This window comes from Merops nubicus, unplaced genomic scaffold (assembly GCF_000691845.1).
Source record: "Merops nubicus isolate BGI_N331 unplaced genomic scaffold, ASM69184v1 scaffold44178, whole genome shotgun sequence".
Classification (NCBI taxonomy): Eukaryota; Metazoa; Chordata; class Aves; order Coraciiformes; family Meropidae; genus Merops; species Merops nubicus.
Genome location: NW_008624623.1, coordinates 1 through 17,588, shown reverse-complemented (window position 1 = coordinate 17,588; position 17,588 = coordinate 1). Strand labels below are relative to the sequence as shown.

General features: G+C 44.5%; 1 protein-coding gene across 1 annotated transcript in view; it reads left to right on the top strand.

Annotated features, from left to right (window-relative positions):
• Positions 1-16,860, top strand: part of PRKCH (protein kinase C, eta) — a gene marked incomplete at both ends in the record, with an annotated part of 56,283 nt that extends 39,423 nt beyond the window's left edge. Inside the window, 7 exons of the mRNA XM_008945408.1 lie at positions 8,216-8,366; positions 8,996-9,030; positions 10,495-10,583; positions 12,250-12,379; positions 13,269-13,396; positions 15,811-15,954; positions 16,687-16,860. Of these exons, the coding sequence (XP_008943656.1) occupies positions 8,216-8,366; positions 8,996-9,030; positions 10,495-10,583; positions 12,250-12,379; positions 13,269-13,396; positions 15,811-15,954; positions 16,687-16,860 (851 nt within the window). The remainder of the gene's footprint in view (positions 1-8,215; positions 8,367-8,995; positions 9,031-10,494; positions 10,584-12,249; positions 12,380-13,268; positions 13,397-15,810; positions 15,955-16,686) is intronic.
• Positions 16,861-17,588: the final 728 nt, after the last annotated feature.

The window sequence follows — 17,588 nt, the reverse complement described above, 5'->3', positions numbered from 1 at the left end:
AGGTGCTGGGAGCAGGGGAGGGTTCAGGATCTCCCTGCTGTTTGCCCAGCCTGCCAGTTCTGCCTTTCTCAGGGATTTTGCACAAGTGCTGGTAGCTTTGACCTGTAAATACTGTCACTCCATTAGTGCTGCTTCTGCTCTGTAGCCAGCATAGTTCGAGATCTTCTAATTCTGGTGCGTGAATTAATAATGGAAAAGATCAAAGATGCTTTGTTAGTTTTATTTTCCCGTTTTTAATGAATAACACATTTAAATGGTTTCCTTGCCTAATAAATCACATCTCAACATTTTTCTTTTGCATTTAATAGATGGGAAGGACTAACAGGAGGTTTTACAATGAAAATTCGCTTGCCTAAGCACAAGGAAATAATAATGATTATAATTGGTAAGGGAAGGAGGGAGAAGAATCAGTTTAAGGCCTTAATGAGCGATGCAGTAAGAAGTATGAGGTGCTAGTATTATTTGCACATCTTAAAATAAGAATTGTCCCTGTCTTATGATAAAGTCATGGCTGTGAGCAGATGTGCTGTTCAGCCTGCAGCAGAGGGGAGGTGGTTATTGCTGCCTGTCCTTTGCTGTTCGTGTGGGTCAACTTAAATTTTTAGTAGTAGGGATTTCTCTGGGGTTTGTTGTTGCATGTTTTTACCCCAGATCAATGTGACAGGAGAGGGTTATGGAGCAGTTTCAGATGGAGTCATGCTGGCAGGACTGAGACAGTATGGAGGGGACTCTGTAGTGAGGAGGGAGCAGTGGGGCTGGGTTGTCTTTTTGTTCCTCTGCTGCTGGAAGACCATGTCCAACTGCAGCCCGAGGGAAGCACGTGTCTGTTTTCTTTCTGGATATCACCCAACTAATGCATTTTGCTTTTCCACACTACATGGTTATTGTGTGTCTCCTGCTGGATGTGGGACAGGTACGAGGTGGCCTTCCAGTTACAGTGCTAGTCTGGGGCTCTGAAGGACTCAGGTGCTCGGGTTCCTGCTCTTCCCTTCAAGTCACTCCTCTAATTTTAAATAAAATGCTTCTCTGCTCGCATCTCCTCTTTGTGCAAGCTGAGACAGTTCTCCACCATTATCACCCTGGCCTAGTCTTTTGTGCAAACAGAATTATCATGAGGTTGCCATCTCCAGATGAATGCAAAAACTTGCAGAGATGGAATGATAAAATGGAGCATGGGTAAAACCTTTCTTGCTCTTGGCAGAGAAACCACCACAGGGTGAAAAAGGGGGCTGTCCCGTTTCTTCTCTCACAGTGGTGTGACAGTGGTAAAGAGAAGGGAGAAGGAAGTGCAGGGAAGGGGCTGTTGCCTTCAAACACATCCTCCTTGGCAGCCAGCAGCATTTCTGCAGCCTGTGGCCAGGAAAGCACAAATGGATTGGCATGCAATGGTCTATTTGAGAACCTGGTCTCTTATAACATGGGATTGCTCATTTTCCCTGAGATCTTTTGTTATCCTTGGTATCTATCCCATTTGCTCAGTTCATTGTTCCTCACTACAGGAATGAATGGAAAGGCTTCTCCATTCATATTTTTCAGGCTTGTGCAACATGCTGCATTACTTTGCTTCATAGCTGTCAGCATCCACGAGGAGACATCTAAAGAAATTGTCCCAGAAATAACTTGGAAAAGCAGATGTGGAGAATGATGCTTTGGAGCTGCTCTGTTTGTATGAAAACCTGTATGGCAATCATGATAACAACTCGATGCAAAATAACCTGTATGGCATTCATAACTGGTTGGTAGTCTCAAAGCAGCAGCAGAACACTTATTTTAAGGATTTCTCAAGCCTCCTTCTTCCTCCTCTCTCTTGTTCTCACAGACTTTATGCAAACAGATAAAAAGCAGCTATTCCTCCTTCAGCCCCAGCACTAGGCTCTACCTCCTGTTTTGCAGCCCGTTCACTTCCTGCACATGTGGCTCCCAGCAGCCACGTACTGGTTACCCCAGCACTGCAGAGCTGTCCTGGCACTGCTACTTCCAAGTGGAACAGACAGAGTGAAGAAAACAGAACCCCTCAAAAAGTCCTGGACCCTGGTTCCACACCAGTGAGGTGAATGGTGAGGCTAGCAGTGATGGATGGAGCAAAGCTGTAGCTGATAAGCCTGGGAAGCATGGAGACATGTTCTCTCAGCTTTGCTACCTCACCTACTGGTACCACCAGAGCTTTGACATCATCGTATAGTTCTAGAAATAAGCCCACGATGGACTTCTGTAGCAAGAGCTGAGCACTGTTGTGCTCCCTGATATTGTTGTGTGAACTTCAGTGATGCTGCTGCACTGAAACATCATCGTTCAGCTGCAGTACTCAAGAGCTGCTACTCACTGAGAGCCAAGGTGAATTTATGCCCTAGACCTGGCAGGAAAACAAGGAAGATGGATCTGCCCTTGGATGAGAAACGGAGACCTTACCCCGAGTGCAGACTTCTCTGTGATTCGACACAGGGATGATGATGTGGTTTTGCATTTCCAAGCCTGCTGATAATGTGGTTTCATAAGTAGGAAAACTTTTTCTTTTTTTTTTTCTTAATTCACAGTGCCATTGTTCCTTCTTACTCTTTCAGACAATATTGATGAGCTGGCATCTTAAAAGATGAAGTGTCCAGTAACATTGTTTTTCTGTGAAGTCATAGAAGATAACCTCGTGCTGCCAGTACTAGCTGGCTCTCTTTCTGGTCTTTGCACAAAGCTTTATCCATTTTCAGAGAGAAAAATGTCAGCTGGATCAAACCTAAGTCCCAGCCTGTGTTTGATGTGCCACATGTTTGCTTTGCCATGAGCCTGTCTTGGGACTTGAACTGATGTGGATTCGTGCAGAGACCAGCAAAAGCAGCAGGACAGAAACTTCGATGGGCATGAAGTGGGAGAGAAACTCCCTGTGATGCTATGGCTGTTGTCCAGCTGGCATCCAAGTGACTTTTGAGAGGAACTGAAGAAAAAACTTGGCAGTAGTTAGGAAAGGAAGGCCTTTCATTCTACAGCACTATTACTAGGGAATCACAGTCAGCAATGGAAGTGCCACATTGAGTCCCAGCCTTTAAGTCCTTTTCCCTTTTTCAGAGTCAGGCTGTTGGCCTCTCCCTGAGTGCTGTGTTGTGTTTATAATGTTTTAATTAGCAAAGCTTCCTGTGGATTTGACCGTCTGTGGGATTCTGGTGATAAAACTCTTGTATAAAAGATGCTAAGCCTTTGTAAAAGTTTTTTTTATCATAACATACATGTTTTCCAGCTTGGAAAATAAACATTTCGGTATAACCTCTGTTTATGTTTGGAAGCGAGGAAGCCTGCTATTAGGTAAATATTGAGAACATCTACATACTGGTGGCTGGAGGGGTGTGTGGGTGTACTCATTCCCCCTCATTTACTTGATTTGTTATATATGTTCTTTTCTTAACACACCCGCTCTGTTCACCATGAGGGCATGGGCTAGATGGGCGTTTAGCCTGATCTGAAATCACTGTTTGGTGCTGCAGAGCTTGTGCGAGGCAGCGGGCCTGTCAATCTGCCACCTTGCTTTTTACAGTCTCCTAAATTCAGTGGCTGGTCTCTGCACGATGCTCCTGTGTCACTCTTCAATGAGATCTTGCTTGCTGTGCTCCCAGGGGAGCATAGGAAAACATGTGTGCTGTTACTATTACTAATAAAAAAAGGCTTAATTGTGTTGTAATCTATTACCGTGATTACTTTAAGGCTTTTTACATTGCTTTTCTGAATATCTTTTTTTATTTCAAAGGAAAATCCTATTGATGGGTACAGCAGTGTAACAGTAGAAAATGTCACGTATGGGGATGTACCCGAGCGACCTTTGCCGTGCGGGTGTTACACCAGCAGCTGATGGATGGCAGGACAGATTGATTTCCAATAGATGAGACCCAACAGGCTTTAACTATTTGAGGCAAAGAGTTACACAAACAACACTTCATCCTGCAGCTCTTCCTCTTGTCCTCTTGCTGTCGTTACACCCCCACTATAAGGACTTAGCTGAAATTACCCCCTGGAATAAAAAATAGGGGGGAGAGAAAGGAGGGGATGGGAAGGGCAGGCTCAGGTGAGCTCAGGGGCAGGAAGGCAGTGTAATGAGGCTGCCAAGTGGGTGAGCAGTGTGCTGCTGCATGCAGATGTCCTCAGATGACTTGGTGGGTTATTTATTCTCCTTTCCCTCCACATGTGTAATTTCCACTGCCATAAACGCGTGTTAGGCATGAGTGAAGAGGAGAAAAAGGGAAGAGGCTTTTTAGTATTTAGCCTTGTAGTTACTTCTGCATGTAGACGGCCATTGCAAATACCCCATAGTTGAAGGCATCCAAATTTAACCACGGATGTGGACAACTCCCTTCACTGAGCCTGTTTTTATAGCGGTATTTGGATATTTGAACCATTCATGGTGGTTGTTGCTTTACCAGAGATTAGTGGCTTTTAAAAGTCTGGGTCTCCTAAAGCGGTCTAGAGCTGCTTTGTTTTGTAAAATGCTTTCTGTGTACAGAAGGACAAGATATATCCTATAGGAGATTGGCCAGAACACAGAACATGAGTGGGGAGAAGGTCTACAATGACTTTACATCCTTTGACATGAAATGTGAGAGGCATGAGGGACTAGTGCATTGGGCACCCTGTCCATGGGCAGACTTCAGCACTGCTTTGATGGTTTCTGCACCCAGGGGTGCCAGGAGCTGTTCAGTGGATGTGATAGGTGCAAGCTGAGGAGCTGCCACCTTGGTGATTGAGTGGGAAGGTGGTTCTGGGGGTGCAGTAGCAGTATGTTTCATCATTTCAGAATCACTTGCATGTTGTTGGAGGGTTGTTCATGCCTGCTCCATGGTATGCTGCATGGGATGGGTGAGCACCCAAGGCCTCTGGAAGAGGGATCTGTTCTATAGGATGTGGCTGTATATGTAGATCCACATGATCGTGTGGTAGATGGTCTCCTGCAGCTGGGCCTGGGATATGACTGAAGTTTTGCTGTGCTCTCCCTTTCCTTTTCACTCGAGGCAGCATCAAGAAATGGGGAGAGCAGTGCCCCAAAGTGCTGATTGTGTATGAAAACTAATCCAGGCTTTGCTGAAATCAGTCTTCTGCTTGCTAGCACTTATATTTGTTATAATGCAGTGTGAGGTGAATGTAAGTATGGGTGAGGATCACTTGGGAGATGTGTGGCATTTGGAGAAAGTTAGCAGAGCAATGCAGCCAGGTAGGAATTATGCTTTTAGGAAAAGACAGAAGAAAAGTGGCATGTGTTTTAATGAAAAATGGCTCTGTAAGATGGAAGCTGTTGTGCTGTGTGAGATGTCAGTGGCTGGAGAATGGGAGATGGAGGCCACATACAGCTCAGAGAAGGCTCAAGGCTGACTGTGGATGTGATCCACCAGTGTAGGCAGCGTGGAGACTTCTGCTGCTGCCCATGAAAAAGCAAGTGCCTGTCGTATTTTTTGTCTTCCTGAACCATTTCAAAATTTCAATCTCTCTGAAGCCAGCAGTGTCCCAGTCAGTGGCTTTGTGGGCCACCTGCTAATGTCCCCTATTCCTGGTGCAAAGGACTGGATTGCTCTTTGCTGTGTGTGGGCTTCTTGCTGCATGGGAGAGCACCAGGGGAAGCAATTACCCCATGCTGATCCTTGAGGAGAACAGTAACAAAACCAGAAACTACATCAGCTAAATTGGGAACATATTTTCTTAAACTCTGGTAAATGTGAGTGCATGAACTTCAAGGAAATCAGCTGTTGGGCTTCTAATGGAGCAGCAGGTATGAAGCAAGTTGGTAACTGGAATGCTTCTTTAGGTGATTTACTTATGTACTCACCACCCACTCACAAATGCTGCTCCTCCGTTTCCATGCCTTGGAAGTTCTCCTTTATCTGCTGAATGCCAAGACAGGATACTTTGCCAGTTGAGGTGTTTGGCCCTGATCCAGGAAAAGACTTAAGCGTATGCTTAAACCTAGATCAAGGAAATGTTCTCTTGAATTTAAAGGTGGGCAAACTCTATAATACTATAAGGAACTTGTTGTGTTTTAATTCTCATGTGAAGTTGCAAGAGGGTTGGGCCTTAGTGAAGCAACTGGCTCTTGATCTTTCTTTTGAGGAATAGACATGAACTGATTGACCTCTTGAAGTTCTTCTTGACCATGTTTCCCATGGTAGATAACAAGGCTATTGAAATTGTGCAATGATGATTGAGTGTCTGGAAGGGATATTAAACCTCTGCACATCAGCTCTCACTTCTGGAGATCAAAATGACATCTTGTGTGTGGGAAAGAGGCAAATGGTCTCCCAGCTGCAGGGTTCTTCCATCTTGCTGTCATGTGCTTCTGGTTGCCCACTGACAGAGTCAGGATGCTGAACTAGATGGACCAAAGTTCTGATTCAGCCTGGCCACTTCTGTTGTGCCCCGAGTCCTGTGGACCTCAGTAACACTGAAACACGTGTTTAAGCTCTTCCTAGAAAGGCAGGAATTTCTGCACACATCTCTCTGCCCAGCTGCTTGAAGCTCTGCAGTGAAGAGAGCACATTGCTGTTAAGTGCTTGGCTCATCCCCACCACATCCTTTTTTGTGTTTTGATGGGACAATCCTAATCTATAGCATGCTCTATTTTAAAAATAATTGCAAGCTGTCTTAAAGTCAGGCCATGCTCCACGTTGCAGTTATGCCATAGGGTAGGAGGTTTCCATTAGTGCCCGTGGAGGGGACGTGTCCACAAACAGCTGGGAGAACACAGCAGAGAAAAGAACCCTTGAGCTTCACGGCTTTGCTTCTAAACCTGTGTGGCAAGAGTACTGAGAGGAATACATCGTGTGGCTTGCAGCCCTTTGAAGTGGCTGGGTTCACTACTGACAGGATGGTTTCCCCTATCTCCACTCCTACAAAGAGGACTGGGAAACATGCCTGTGATGTGGGACTCTTACATTTCCAGCCTTGATCACACTGACAGCTTTTCCCATATATCATTTCCCCCCACCTCCCCCCAGCAGTTAATCACCAAAGCGAGTTGAAAGCAGGGAAATGCTCTGCCTCCTTTTGATGGGTTACTGAAGAGGGATGGTGACAGCTGTGTTTGGGTTCTGCTGCCCATCCACCACTCCAGGATGATCAGATGGGTGGGAAGTTTACAAGCCACCTGTCACTTCCTGTGTCACTGTATTCGTATGGAAGCTTTGGCAATAGCTGGTGTTTGTCTTGCATCCAATCCATGCTCAAAACAAGAGTCCTGAGTATGTACCTCAGTGCCCAGTCACCTCCAGTGCATGTCCCCAAAATGCACTTGTTAGCTGGGCTTTTGCTTTGCAAAGCAACTAACTTGAAAACTGCAAATTTCAGTTCTTTCTTCTGAGGCAAATGTGCCCCAGATGAGGCTTTGATCTGGGAAGCTCAGCTGAGTCTGACCTGGGCTGTGCAAGGATCCCAGAGACCAGCTGGCTGTGATTTGCAGGTCAGATGGTTGCTGCTGTATGGTGATGGCTTTCTTGATCTACAGCTCAGCTCTGCCTTTTAAGAGTGACTTGTTTTGTGTAAATTGAGCTTTGCTAGGAAATTGTTATATGGCTAAACTAAACTGAGTAAAAAAAATAAATTCTGAGTCAACTCAAATTGAATGTCAGTAGTTCCTGGGTCTCTGCTTTCCAGAACTATAGAATATTCTCTGTCTTTTGGAGAATGAGCCCTTTAAAGAAAGCTGAGAGTGGCACATAACAAACAACTGAGAGTCCCTAAAAAATTAGGCTGTGCCTTTTTATCCAGTACAGGAAACAAAATTGCTGCAAATGGTGGTACAGAAGTGTAGCATGAGAGCCCCCAAGGTGGATAACCACTGTTCACCAAGAGGGCACTGCTCAGCTGGTTGCGTGCAGTCGTGTTTTCAGGACTTGCTGCCCAAAAAGCTGTGAGTTATGGCAACTCATTAGCCTTTAGCTTCTGGCCTGTTTACAGCTTGTGAATTAATGGGTTAGTGATGTGTCTTCACATGGGAGACGAGCAAGAGGAAGATGGGAAGTGGCAGTTATTTCTAAATGGTGAATGTAATTTTGAGCTGAGAGGTCCTTGGCAATCAAATTCTTTGCCTATCAGAGGTACTATCCTCATTCTAGACTGTGGCCACCCAACTTCTAAACCAGACATGTAACTGTGGCTTCTGAAAATATTCTGTGCCATAACAAAACCAGAAGGACTAACTCTGCATGATAATGTTGATACTTTAATGCTGCTTTTTTTTCACTAACTTGCACAGGGACTCTCCAGAGGGATCGGGTATTTAAGAACCTCACTCGGAAGCGCCAGCGGGCGATGCGAAGGCGAGTGCATCAGGTGAACGGGCACAAGTTCATGGCTACCTACCTGCGCCAGCCCACGTACTGCTCACACTGCAGGGAGTTCATCTGGTATGTACCTTGGAAGCAAGCTATCAAAGTGTGGGGATGGGGCAGTGTTCCTCACTTGTGAGTGTAGACATCATTTCAGGGGGTGAGGGAAGTAACCCAAGTGATCTGATGAAAGACTCAAGATGTTGACTCGAGAGGATCTTTTGGATTGCACTGAGGAAAAACAGTTGCTTGAAAGACTAGAGAAATGCCTGAGATCAGAAAAGCCATCAGAGGTGTGAGGTGTGGGGTGATACATGTGGGGGAGTAGGCAGAGCAAGGAGAAAAACTTAGATACGTCTCAAAAGAGCGTGGAGTGGGAGAGATAATAACAGGGTGTGGGCTGCTGGGATCGGTCTCATAAGTGTGGTGTGTGTTGTAATAAAGTGAGGTATTCCAGAAACTGGAGTGAGGGGGAATATGGGGAACAACATGCATGCTGACAGCCCACCCTGGAAGCTGCAGCCCCTGCAGTGCTTTCCTGTGCTCTCATCCCCTTGTACTGAATTGCACCATTATTGCTGGGCAGCTTTGCCCCAGGCTTCTGGTCATTTGGGATCCTCTTGCATTTTGTCTCTTTCTTCTGTAAATGATCTGCAAGAAAACTGCCTTTCTGATGTTAAATAAAGTTCATATTTTGTTTTGAACAGGGGCGTGTTTGGGAAGCAGGGATACCAGTGTCAAGGTAAGGTGCTCTCCTCCTGCATGGTGTGTGTATGGGATGTGCTGTTTTGGGAGCACTGTCCTGTGCTGCTGGGACATCCTCTGGTTGGAAATTTCTCTGAAGTCCCCACTCCTCTTCCTCCCCAGCCAGCTAAAACCATGCATTTGAGCAGCTCTCAGGCTGATGGCTTGAATGCATGCAGGAGCAACCACCTACATTCCTGCAGACACCAAGGGGCCCAATTTCTGTGTCTCATCCTGTGCAGATCTACTGAGTGCATGCAGCAGCCGGCTAGGCTTGAGACATCCAGGATCCTTTCAGGACAGTATTCGCCTGGTATTGGGGCACAAAGTACCCTACTGGAATGGCCACCCTCTTCCTTTCTCTCCCTATGAAGTTCTACAAAGTAAAATTAGGGATGTGACTTCAAAGGGCAGCCTTGTGGGCTGACACAGCACTTTTGTCTGAATGCATGTTTTGGCTGTAGAGATGTATGTGGTGCTTGTTTGCACTTAATTATTGTTCTGTCTTCCCCTCTTTCTCTGCTAAGATGACAGAATTATTCACTTCACAGGTGCATGGTCATTCAATATAGCCTTCTAACACAGCCTCTTTCTTGTGCAGTGTAATAGAGCACTGGTATCCTCTTATGAAGGGAAGCTGCCTGTAAACAAAATGGATATCCTGTGTAAAATTTCTGGGTGAAAGTGAATGCTGTTGGCAGCCCTTCATGAGTGTAAGCTTAAGTCAGTAACAAACAGAAGAGCGTGGGACCCTGTGACATACCTGCAACCTGCAGTTCCCATGACAGAAATCCCCCTGTGCAGACAGTAGCCACAGCCTGTGGTAGTGTCTGCAGCACACGGTGGCTTATGGAGAGGAGGAGTCCAAGTTCATTCCAGCCAAGCCACCTTCAGACCTGGAGAGAGCCCAACTCTGCTTCTGGGCTAGCTAATTAGCCCAGACACAGCACCATTCTGCTGCAGTCATCCAGCTTCCCAGACCCCAGCATTGCACTGAGCCTTGGTGACAAACTAACCTGAGAAGGACTCGCTTGGCTATCCAGTGCGAGCAGCACTGTGACACTGGGATGTAGGGATGACTTCGGGTGCCTTAGACCTGTGTTCTCTAATGTTCCTTGTGTGTGTTGTGTGAAATGCTCGCCACTGGATAATTATTTCAACAGCATGGTTTTTTAGTTCATATGAGAAGCTACACTTGTTTCTGAGTGCATCACCCATATTTCATAAAGGCAGCTGTTTCCTAGGCTGTATGAATGATCCAGGGCAGAATTTCAGTTGCAGTGGCTTGGAGATGCACCTCCAGATCTGTTAGGAGATTTTCAAAATTCCAAACCACCAATTATTCTTCACATCTTTACTGTGCCCTGATGATACAGCTGAGCCTTAAAGAACACAGCTAGTGGATTGGTGTGTTTGGAGTCTTTCAAGAGCTTTTTTTCAGCATGCCTCTTTTATTTCCTAGTCTGCACCTGTGTTGTACACAAGCGCTGCCATCATCTAATTGTTACAGCTTGCACGTGCCAAAACAGTACTAACAAGGCCGATCTCAAGGTAAAGTTACGTTGGTTATCTTGGGTTATCATAATTTGTGACTCTTCACGGTTGTCTGGGTTCTTACTCTGTTTATTCATGGATTAAAAGTGAGAAAGAGTGATAGGAACATGCATAAAAGCCATGCAATAGCATCTGGGGGTTGGCATTTATTAATGCCAGTAACTGGTGTGACAGGCACATGGTTTAGAAAGGCAGGTTGTCTTTATTGGAAGACATCAAGAAATAGCAAATCCACTGACTCCCTTGATAACTTTCTTGCATGACTTACTGTGGTGCCATCAAAATTTGGTACCTGGTTCTTAACATGGATTTCTCTAGCTTTAAAATCCAACCACTGATCTTTGTTATGCCTCTTTTTTTTTTTTTTAATGGTAATTTAAAGTGCCCATTTAGTCATTGCTCCACACCTTTACTCTATGAAATTATTTATGTCGTAACAAGGAACTGTTGCATAACTTGTGTTTCTGAAGGTTTTCTTTCTTGCAAGTTTTGGCTGTATTTGAGGGGAGTAGCATCCCCACCTAAAACTGCACTGTGCCTTGCATGTCTCATTCCTGTAACTGGAAATTATTTAATAACTGTGCAAGGAAAATTAAATTGAAATACTTTTAATTGGGAGGTAGCTCTGCATGGCGTGCCGCACGGAAACCTTCTTTCCAGTGCAGAGAAGCAATTGCCTTTGCTCATTATTTCCTGCCTCCCAACCACTGAGCTAGACTTCTTAAAAAGACCCCTTGGCAAACAAGATGAAAATAATTTAAATGCTTAAAGCTAAAGTGCAAGTTAAATAGTGAATCTCCTCACCCCTCTTCTAGGCTTGTGAAGGGTTTATACCACCTCTAAATTACTTTAAAAGAAGACAAAGGTGAGGAGGCATCTTTCACTTCAAACTCATTGTTTCAGTCCCAGCCCTGACTTATCTTTGTGAAATGGTGGGTTCCCCCTCAGTCTTTCAGGATCTGCATGTTGAGACACAAAATGGAAAGTAATTAAGAGGTTCAGTGGGAATGGGCTTCTTCAGCTGATGTAACATTTTCTAAGGTGTTTTTGAGACCTGGATGCTTCACAGTCAGAAAAGAAGGTTAAGAAGGAGATGAGAACAAGTGATAAAGCAAAGTCTGGGTCTGAAATGAAAGGCTGTTTAATAATAAGAAGGGTAAGAAGAGAAATGAGAATTTTAGGAGGAGCTGGGAAAACTATTCTATATTAAATTTAATAAAAACAACAGTTTGACCTAAAGTTACATGTTTGCATATAGTATGCAAGTCGATAATTTGAAAACTGTTTAGTTACAAAATGCTGTAGCTGACATAATTTATATCTGGCACTTTGGGCTACCTCATCACAGACCTCGCCACAATTCTAATTCTAACTTGGCTTTAAGAATTTAAAGTTGACTGAGCAGCCCTTCTTAAAATCAGCTTTGTCAGGTAGTCCAGGCTGCCCAGCAAGGAGCAGGCTTGCAGCAGGTGAGGTTGGTCACTCAACGTTCACTTGCAGCAAACCTCAGGAAGGTGGTGGATTGGGACATTTTCTGAGTTGGAATTATTTTTGTAGTTCTACACTTAAGTGCCTGTATGTAAATGAACATCAGCTTATATGTATATATATATAGATAGATGTATTTGAATTTTAAGTCTGTGCTTTTCTTTTGGTGTCTCAGGTGACTGAACAGAGATTTGGAATCAACATTCCTCATAAGTTCAGCGTCCACAACTACAAAGTCCCAACTTTCTGTGACCACTGTGGTTCCTTGCTCTGGGGAATCATGCGACAGGGCCTGCAGTGTAAAAGTGAGCAGCTGTAGCCTTTTCACAAAATACATCTGTTTTTGACTTCTGATGCACTGTGTGGGCTTGTTGTGCAGCTTTCAACAGAAAGCTGAGCAATGAATATCCATCTTTGCAAGAGTTAAAAAACCACTGATCTACTTTTAAATCTCTGGCTTCTAGAAGGACTCTACTTTGCATTCTCAGCACAGCTTTGTCTAACGTGCACTACTGAAAATATTCTTGGGTATTGCTGCTTCCTGCATCCACTTTTCCTTTCACCTGAAGGTTTTTCTTTGGCTAATGAGATAAGGCAGTGAAAATGCATCCAGGGGGGGAAAAAGGTCATTGCTTTGTGTTGACTGCCCTGTCTGTGATGCTGTTAATTGATGACAAAGCATGTCCTGGTGTTAAGTTTTTGTTTCAGTGATCCAGACTGTAAAATCTTAACAGTCGCCCTTTGCCTTCGTTTCCCACAAGAGGGAGTGCGTGTGTCTGAATGAAAGAAAGATTTTAGTTTCCCACTGAACAATATATCTTTAAAATTAGATACCTGCAAATGCAGGGGAAGTTTGTTGCATATTCTGTGGCATTATAAATACAAATTTTTTTTCTGCAGGTGTAGCTGCAATGGCATTTACATACCTGACAAGCTTTTGAATAGCTGCAGGCACTGTGGAGACTTTGGGGTCTATTTCTCATTTTCAGGAGTTTATTCTCTTATGATAGACCTAATTTTGTTAATTTTGATATCAGTGGCAAAAATCCCTTAAGTTTAAAGACACAGAGTAGATCCAGGTGGGTCTATTTCCTGAAGCAGAAATGCTAAATTATTTCTCAGCAATAAATCATTCCAAGTTCTTTTAATTGTTCCTTTGCTTTTATTTTCCATCCCTACCATCACCCCTGCCAGTCTGTAAAATGAACGTCCACATCCGATGCCAAGCCAACGTTGCACCAAACTGTGGGGTGAACTCAGCAGAGCTGGCTAAAACCTTGGCGTGCATGGGTCTGCAACCAGGAAGCATTTCCCCAAATTCGGTGGGTATTTTTCTTTTCTATTTTTTTTTTCCCCCTTCTACTGTTTAAAACATTTACAACTGAGTCTTTAGATGGGTGCAGGAGAAGCCAGAGACTTGACTTGCAGCAGACAGCCTTGGGTGGTAGACTGCATGAGTAGGTTGTTACTATCTGTGGCTTGTGGCAAACATTTCACCTGGAAAATTGATTTCTTTTATCCAGGTTTACAAGAGGCTAAGGGTCTATAGATGTTCCTTTGTCTGCTTAGGTTTCACAGCGGTGTGACTCCACTGACTCTTTTATCCATTTAGCCATGAATGAGAGGAGAAAAAGACCCCAGACTAATTATGGCAAACATAATTCATGCCATACCTTTCTTACCTTTCCCAGGAACACAGATGCACTGTCTGTGTTAAGTGGCTTGGAATAGAGCATAAGAGAGGCTGAGCAGGAGGCCTAGGTTCTCTTTCCTGCTTTGTTGCTGTTTTTCTGAGTGATTTTTGGGGAAATAGTTTCACTCCTCACTACTGTTTTCCCAGCTAAAATCTATGGTCCCTGTCAACACATTATCCTCTCTGGTCTGTGCTGTCCAAGGCAGAGTTGTAGTGAGCTTGTTGCCAGGTTTGGGACACATGCATACAATTTCTGCTTGTCAGTACTTAAGGCACCCTAAAAATCCAGCTGTTGTATATCTTAGTCTGTTTAGAACACACTGTAAGAGCTTGAGTGAAAATGCCCTTAAAGGGTAATGAAATCAGAGTTGTCACTGGGTAACAAGTTTCATCACGTTTCCTTTGCAAGCAGTTTTCAAAAATGAGTTTGCTTGAAACCACAATAACCGATAACAAAATGTTGGTCTGTTTTTATTCAACCAAAAAGAAAATATTAAAACCTAAACCATACTTGCCAGACCTGATAAGTCATGTTGTACAGTTAGTTTGGCTGTATCAGTTGATTGCATGATGCTGTATCAGCCCAACTTCCTCATTTGGGTTGTACTGCCCCTTTTGATTTCAGTTGGTTTGTAGCAAGTGAGACTTTATTCACTCATCATGCTGTAGCAGTTCAGGGGGACAGTTATTGTGGGAGTTACAGGGAAACACAAGTCCCACATTCCCTTCTCAGTTCACTAAAAAAAAGACCCTTGTTGGCGTTTGTTTGCATAATCTGGACATCAAAAGGAGATGGACCAAGAAAATAAAAATCTGTGCTTGTTGTTTATCACTCTTCTCGTTATTTGTGGGCTCAGGGCTCTAGGTAAGTGCTCAGACTGTGCTGTAAGCTTAAATCTGCTGGGAGTTTTACTGGGTGCTGTCCTGAATGCACTGGGACCTTTTCCCATGACTGGGAATGCCATTTCTGTGGCAGACAAGTCTTCTGTGCAGGAAGAATTTTGCTTTACACCAAAGCAGTCACAAGGTGGAGCTCAAGAAATCCCTGTGACTTTGCTCAGGCTAATAAACTGAATAAAAGTACTCTTGGTTTATATGTGTACTCATACCTGGAGAGCTGTGAACAGAGGGCACAAGAGGTTGAGGTTGACGTTGACTTGATCTTTGCAAAAACAGAAGCTCTATAAATGTGTGCTAATGGTGGTACAATCCCTGAAAATGCAGACACCTCACTGCTTCCATGGGAGTGAACAGCTTTCCAGTGAATTTGCAGCAGTGGAGGGAGCCAGCAGCCCAGCTGTGGGAAAGAAAGATATTTTGAAGTTTAGGTCCTGCTGCACGGGACTTTGACTAAGACTTAAAATCAGATAGAAACTTAAGAGATTCAGATGAAATCTGCTCAGGTTCTAGATCTCCCCAGCACTTGCATATTGCAGAAATTATGCAGACCTCCTGCTTGCTCTCATGTTAGATAGGAGACTTGGATTTCCACACTCATTGTCTTGTTTTTCTGGGGAATGAGGATGGAGAGAGGCAAGCTTGCCACTTGGATCTGCTGGGCAGTGGGTTTATAACTGAAAATGAGCAGGTCAGGAACCAGTGTTGACATCTCAGCACAGTTCTGTGCAGTGCCAAGGTTGACCACTCACACATAACAGCTACAAGGGGTGATGGTACCAACATGCTTTCTGTTCCAGTGGCCATACAGTGCATCTGAACAGGTCCTAAATGCCAGGTTGGTAGATTGACTACCTAGGAGCACCTCTGAGGCAGAAGTACAGTTTCACAGAATCGTTTAGGTCGGACAAGATCTTTAAGATCATCAAGTACAACCATTAACTGAACTCTGTCAAGTCCACTGTTAAACCATGTCTCTAAGCACCATATCTATGCAACTTTTAAACATATCCAGAGATGGTAATTCAACTACTTCCCTGGGCAGCCTGGTCCAGTGCTTGATAACCCTTTCAGTGAAGAAATTTTTCCCGATATCCAACGTAACTCTCCATTTGTATGCAGACTGATACTTACTTTCTTCCACAGAAACTGGTTGCAAGATCTACTTTGCGACATCAGGGAAAAGGCAGCCTGAAAGATGGCAACAACGTTAGCGAAAGTTCAGCTAGCAAACTTGGGATCAAAGACTTAACCTTCCTCCGTGTCTTGGGAAAGGGCAGTTTTGGAAAGGTGAGATGGTTTTGTGGCTCTTTTGGGGGAAACCATATTCCTTATTTAGGAAACTCTGAGACAGGTGAAGCTGTTTCCTAATGTGGCACACAGGCAGCCCAGCGCATTATGCTTTGTGCAACAAGGCTGGCTACAAAGAGCAGGGAGAAAGTAAGCTGGCAGCGACGTGAAGAATATGATATCACAAAAAAAAAGAAAAAAAACTAGCAATGAAAGGAAGAGCTGTATGCCAGGGCCCATGCCAGAAATTGCAAGTGTGTGCATTAGCACTCGTTTGAGCAGCGTTTCTTGGGGTGTGTAAAGGCTTTTCCTTTAAAGGAAACAAGGCAGGGATCTCAAATGCAGTGAGGTGGGGGTTTCATTTCTTGGAGTTTGACCCAAAGCCAGTGTGACACGGTTCATTGGAATTTGCTAACGGAGGAGGGTAGTGGAATGGGTGGCACTGCTCAGGGGTTTACCCTGGCACAGTAGATGAGCTTCAACCAGGTAGCCCGTGCCAAACGCTGGAGCAATGTGTGGGGGTGTTTCTGTCTGGAGAAGCCTGTTGCAGACAGCAGCATGTTTGCCATCAATTGTACACTGCTGCCCATACTAACAGGCTGACTCACTTGCACCCACAAGCCTGGTCAGGAGATAACTGACCTTTGGAGTGTGACAAGGTGCGAGACGCTCTGTATTGCTCATAGGGACTGAGGGCTTGGCTCTTATGATTCACCTTCCCCTTTGATTTAGGTGATGCTTGCCAAGATGAAGGAGAGTGGGCAGCTCTATGCAGTGAAGGTGTTGAAGAAGGACGTCATTCTCCAAGATGATGATGTTGAGTGCACCATGACTGAGAAACGCATCCTTTCCTTAGCAAGGAACCACCCATTCCTCACCAAGCTCTACTGTTGCTTCCAGACGCCTGTAAGTATAGCCCAGGCATATATGCACTGGCTGGCATGTTCAGGACAGAGGCACTCTCCTGTGTATATAGCCTCTGTCCTGTTAAAAATGTTCACCTTAGAGCCAGGAGAAACCCCTCTGCTCAGGGATGAGCAGAGCACTCTGCTATACTCCACCTCTAACATCTGCTGGGTGTCTGAGCATTTCCCAAACAAAATTCTGGCTTGGTCTAAGCTCCCTAATAAAATTGTAATAACAGGGAAGCCTTTCTAGAAACATCTCTGCCAGTGATTGTTCCCAAATACTTACAGACCTACAGTGTCCTCCAGTTGATGTGGGATCTCAGGCTTTCTTGTCTTGATACCTGAATTTTAACAGGACTGTATTTGCATTGAATTATCTGCAAATTCAATGAGTTGTAGTCAGAAGCAGGTGTAGCCCCCTGTCTCTACCAGCTGTTGTGTACTGCTCAGAACTGAAGGAAAGATCATCCTGGGGTTACTGGAAAGGATCTTACCAACATGGGTGGACACTGAATCAGATCCATATACAGCTGGTATTTCTTCTTGTGTGGATAAAACAAATTACAGTATTGCTGTCATTTGTGGTATGTGTACCTCAGCAGAGGACTGCACATGCGCTGCCTGTCCAGTTTAGAACCTCCTCTGGTGTGTGCCTGTGGGTGGGAGCTTGTTGCTGATGTGGGTGATGGAGGGAGGAGTGGCTGTGTAATGGTTTGAAAACAAACC